General features: G+C 52.2%; 1 protein-coding gene across 1 annotated transcript in view; it reads left to right on the top strand.

Moving 5' to 3' along the window:
• TBL1X (transducin (beta)-like 1X-linked) overlaps positions 1–5,017 on the top strand; it is a 29,398-nt gene that overhangs the window by 4,320 nt on the left and 20,061 nt on the right. The window contains exon 3 of the mRNA XM_015563961.1: positions 4,832–4,977. Within this exon, the coding sequence (XP_015419447.1) occupies positions 4,832–4,977 (146 nt within the window). The remainder of the gene's footprint in view (positions 1–4,831; positions 4,978–5,017) is intronic.

Genomic DNA, 5,017 nt, shown 5'->3' with positions numbered 1-5,017 from the left:
ACACATTTTACTGTGAGGAAACGCACCTACCTGCAGGGAAAATGCACTTTCCTTTACGGGAATCCTTTTTCTTTTTTTTTCTTACCTTCCTGTGAGGGAACACATCTTCCTGTGGGAGAACACACCTTCCTGTGTGGGAACCTATCTTCCTGTGGGGGGAACGCACCTTCCTGTGGGGGAAGTTTCCTGTGAGGGAACACATCTTCCTGTGGGGGAAGCGTACCTTCCTTTGAGGGAACCCTTCTTCCTGTGGTGAAGATGCACCTTTCAGTGGGGATAACTCACCTTCCTGTGGCGTGAATCCTTCTTCCTGTGGGGGATACACACCTTCCTGTGGGGGAAATGTACTTTTCTATGGAGGAAACACACCCACCCGTGGGGGAAAGGCACCTTCCTGTGGGGTAATGCACCTTCCTGTGGCGGAATCATTCATCCTGTGCAGGAAATGCACCTTCCTATGAGGAAACACATCTTCCTATGGAGGAAATGCACCTTCCTGGGGGAACACATTTTACTGTGAGGAAACGCACCTATCTGCAGGGAAAATGCACTTTCCCTTACGGGAATCCTTTTTCTTTTTTTTTCTTTTTTTTAAATATATTGATTTTTTTATAGGGAGGAAGGGAGAGAGATAGAGAATCAGAAACATTGATGAGAGAGAAACATTGATCAGCTGCCTCCTGCACAACCTCCACTGGGGATGTGCCCGCAACCAAGGTACATGCGCTTGACCGGAATCGAACCTGGGACCCTTCAGTCCGCAGGCCGATGCTCTATCCACCGAGCCAAACCGGCTAGGTCAGGGAACCCTTTTTCTTGAGGGGGAAATACACTTTCCTTTGGGCAAGCACATCTTCCTTCAGGGAATCACACCTTCCTGTGTGGGAACCTATTTTCCTATGGGGGAACCTAATCTTGCTGTGGGTTGACCACACCTTCCTGTGAGGGAACACATCTGCCTGTAGGGTAACACATCTTCCTATGGGGGAAACGCACCTTCCTGTGGTGGAAATGCACCATTCTGTGAGGGAACATGTCTCCCTGTGGGGGAAATCACCTTCCTTTGGGGAAAACACACCTTCCTGTGGGGAAACGCTTCTTCCTTTGGGGAAACACGCCTTCCTGTGGGGGAATCCCACTTTCCTGTGGGGTGAACCCTTATTCCTTGGCGGAAATGCACCCTATTGTGTGGGAAAGGCACCTTCCTGTGGGGGAACTCTTCATCCTGTGAGGGAAATGCCCTTTCCTGTGGGGGAAGTGCACCTTCCTATGAGGGAACACATCTTCCTGTGGGGGAAACAAACCTTCTGGTGAGAGAACGCATCTTACTGTGGGCAAATCCACCTACCTGTGGGAAACACACCTTCCTGAACGGGAACCCCTCTTCCTGTAGGGGAAGTACACCTTCCTGTTGGGGAACACATCGTCCTGTGTCGGAACCTAATCTTCCTGTGGGGGAACACACCTTCCTGTGGGGGAAATGCACCTTCCTGTGATCGCACACATCTTCCTTCGGGGGAATCGCACCTTCCTGTGTGGGAACCTATTTTCCTATGGGAGAACCTAATTTTCCTGTGGGGCAAGCATACCTTCCTGTGGGAGGACCACACCTTCCTGTGAGGCACACAGCTTCCTGTGGGAGAACACATCTTCCTGTGGGGGAACACTTCTTCCTTTGGGGGAAATGCACCTTCCTGTGTGGGAACCTGTCTTCCTGTGAGGGAACACATCTTCCTGTGGGGGAAATGCACCTTCCTTTGGTGAAAACGCACCTTCCTTTGGTGGAAACACACTTTCCCATAGGGGATCTCACGTTCCTATAGGGGAACCCTTCTTCCTGTGGGAGAAATCTACCTTCCTGTGGGGAAAACACACCTTCCTGTGGGGAAACGCAATTTCCTGTGGGGTGAACCCTTCTTCTTGGGGATATGCACCTTTCTGTGGAGGAAATGCATCTTCCTGTGGGGGAAATACACCTTCCTGTGGGGGAACGCATCTCCTGTGTCAGAACCTAATCTTCCTGTGGAGGAACACACCTTCCTGTGGGGGAAACATACCTTTCTGTGGAGGAAACTCACCTTTCTGTGGGGGAATGCACTATCTGTTGGGGAATCCTCCCTTGTGGGGCCGGGGAGGGAAAGGCACCTTCTTGTGGTTGCACACACCTTCCTGTGGGAGAATCCTTTATCCTGTGGGAGAGACACACCTTTCTGTGAGGGGACACATCTTCCTGTGGGGGAAATGCACCTTCCTGTGTGGGAATCCTTCTTCCTGTCGGGTAAGGACTCCTTCCTGTGGGAGAATGCATTTTCCTTTTGTGGGAAATGCATCTTCTAGGAGGAAAACATACCTTCCTATTGGAGAACAAACTTTCATGTGGGGGAACCCTTCTTCCTGTGGAACAACTCACCTTCCTGTGAGGGGGAAACACAACTTGTTGTGAGGAAACATACTGTCCTGTGGGGGGAACGCACCTTCCTATTGCGGATTTGCACCTTTCTATAGGGGAAATGCACCTTCCTATGGTGTAAACCCATGTTTTTGTGGGCAAAATGCACCTTTCTGTGGGGGGACACACCTTCCTGTGGGGGAAACGCATCTTCCTGTGGGGAACTCATTTTCCTTGAGGGAAATGCACCTTCCTGTGGGGAAACCACCGGCCCTGTCGAGTGTGATCTACCAGGGACGGGGGTGCAGGCTCCCGACAGGACCCAGAGTGTTCCTGGGGCAGGAGAAGGGTTTTGTTCCTGAGGTGGCATGGAGGACGATATTCCTTCTTCCCTCGGCGTTTCTATTCAAGTCAGACCTTGTTGGCGAAGATACTAGCCCAGTCGAGGTTGCGTTGAATTGGCCGCACGATGAGGTGCTCTCAGCCTGAGCAGCAGTGTGGATAGAAAGGAACCCCTTAGATTAAGCACCTCTGATTTATTGAGTTTCCCCATCCACCCCCAGAAAACGGGGCACCCTACGCAATTTTCTGACACTTAGGAATAGCTCTTGTTTCTCCCAATACTTTCGAATATGAGCGAGAATTTCCTTTTCATAAGGAATGTGCAGGCCCAGTGCGGAGTGGGCCTTGTGCGTATTAGCACAAGGTGGGGGGTGGGGTTGGGGGGGAGGGATGGCGGCGGCGGAGAAGGCAGCAGGGGGCACTGAGGGTGCCATGGGGCCTGGGCCCTGACACAGCTTTGTCCACATGAGAGTGGGATTCCTCACGCGAGCCCGTGCAAGTTGCTGAACGTTACTCTCCCTGTCACACAGCACCAGACTGCCCCCAGCTGGCCGCCTAACCCAGTTCACGGGTGTGTGTGTGTGTGTTTGTTTTTAATTTGTCATTTTTATTGTTTTTTCTTTTATCGAACCCGGGACCCTTCAGTCTGCAGGCCAGTGCTCCATCCACTGAGCCGAACCGGCTAGGGCATTTTTAAAATTCTTGATTTTTAATTCTTTTTACGTTAACTTTATTCTTTTTCTTAGTTTCTAAAGGAAATACTCCTTTAGCCTTGAAAACTGTACAGTAGGGGTGGGGAACGTCCAGCCCTCGGCCATATGAGGCCCGTGAAACCATGGGGTCTGGCCCTCCAAGGCATTAGGGGTGAGCTCATTCAATGTCTGACCAGATAGAGCAGGCTCATGTTGAAGTTGGTCATTTTGTAGGGCCCCCGAATGATGTTATAAATATCCCCATGGGCCTTGGCAGAGAAAAGGCTCCCCATCTCTGATCTAAAGGCTTCGAGGTCATTCGTGAAGGTCAGGGTTTCTCAGCCTGGGCACTGTGGACATCTGGGTGGGATCACTCTTCCTCCTGGTACATGGGGTGTGTAGCTCACATTTATTGAGCACCTGTGTGTGCCAGGCGTGATTCCAAGTACGTCTCAGATGAAACGATTAACCCCCAGGAAGCAGACTGAGCTGCTCCCTCTTTTACAAGGAGAAACCAGGGTGTGGACGGGGTGCTGAGTTCCCCAAGTCACACCGCCAGCAAGTCAGAAAGCTAGGATTCTGATCGGCCATCTGGTTCCAGAAACTTCCTCTTTCCAGTGTGGTGAAATCGCTGGCTTCTTTTCAGACAGCAAGCCCTTCGTTCCTGGAGTACACCCTACTTGGCTCGGACATCGTGTCCTTTTCTGTGTTGCTAAACTCAGGCTTAGTGCTGGGTCTGGTGAATTAACATGCATCTCACCGAGGCCAACTGGGCTGGGATGCTTTTTTTTTTTGTCTTTTAAAAAAATACTTTTATTGATTTCAGAGAGAGGAAGAGTGAGGGGGAGAGAGAAAGAAACATCAATGATCATCAATGATGAGAGGATCATTGTTCGGCTGCCTCCTGCACGCCCCCCACCGGGGATCAAGCTCAAAATCTAGGCATGTGCCCTGACCAGGAATCGAACCATGACCTCCTGGTTCCGTAGGTCAGCGCTCAACCAGTGAGTCACGCCAGCCGGGCTGGGGTATTCCTTTCTGAATGTCCTCATCAGGTTTGGGACGCAGTGGGGGTGTGCAGCAGGCAGCCGATCTATGGTTCTCTCTCATCATTGACGTTTCTCTCTCTCCCTCTCCCTTCCTCTCTGGAATCAATTAAAAAAATAAAAATAAAGCTGAGATGGCTGTACCCTCAAAGCTGTTTTCCATCCTGTGCAAATGTGGGTCTTCTGGGGCCTGTGTCTTCCCCATACCCCCGCCCGCTTCCCCCCAAACCAGAAGCCGGGGGTCGGGGGAGGGGTGGTCCTGCAGCTGATAAGGTGGTTGAGGCCCCGGCGCCCCTTAGTACCTGTGGCCGTGCCTCCACCTGCCTCCAGGCTCACGCCCCCCCTTCCCTGTCTGGCTGCAGGCTTCTCCCACTCGGCGTTCACCTTCGGTATCGAGAGCCACATCAGCCAGTCGAACATCAACGGGACGCTGGTGCCGCCCGCCGCCCTCATCTCCATCCTGCAGAAGGGGCTGCAGTATGTGGAGGCCGAGATCAGCATCAACGAGGTACGTGCACCCTCCCGGGGGGCCCCAGCCCCGCTCCCGG

Source organism: Myotis davidii, unplaced genomic scaffold, assembly GCF_000327345.1.
Source record: "Myotis davidii unplaced genomic scaffold, ASM32734v1 scaffold1277, whole genome shotgun sequence".
Taxonomy (NCBI): Eukaryota; Metazoa; Chordata; class Mammalia; order Chiroptera; family Vespertilionidae; genus Myotis; species Myotis davidii.
Note: the sequence above shows the minus strand (reverse complement) of the source record. Positions and strands in the feature narration are given on the sequence as shown.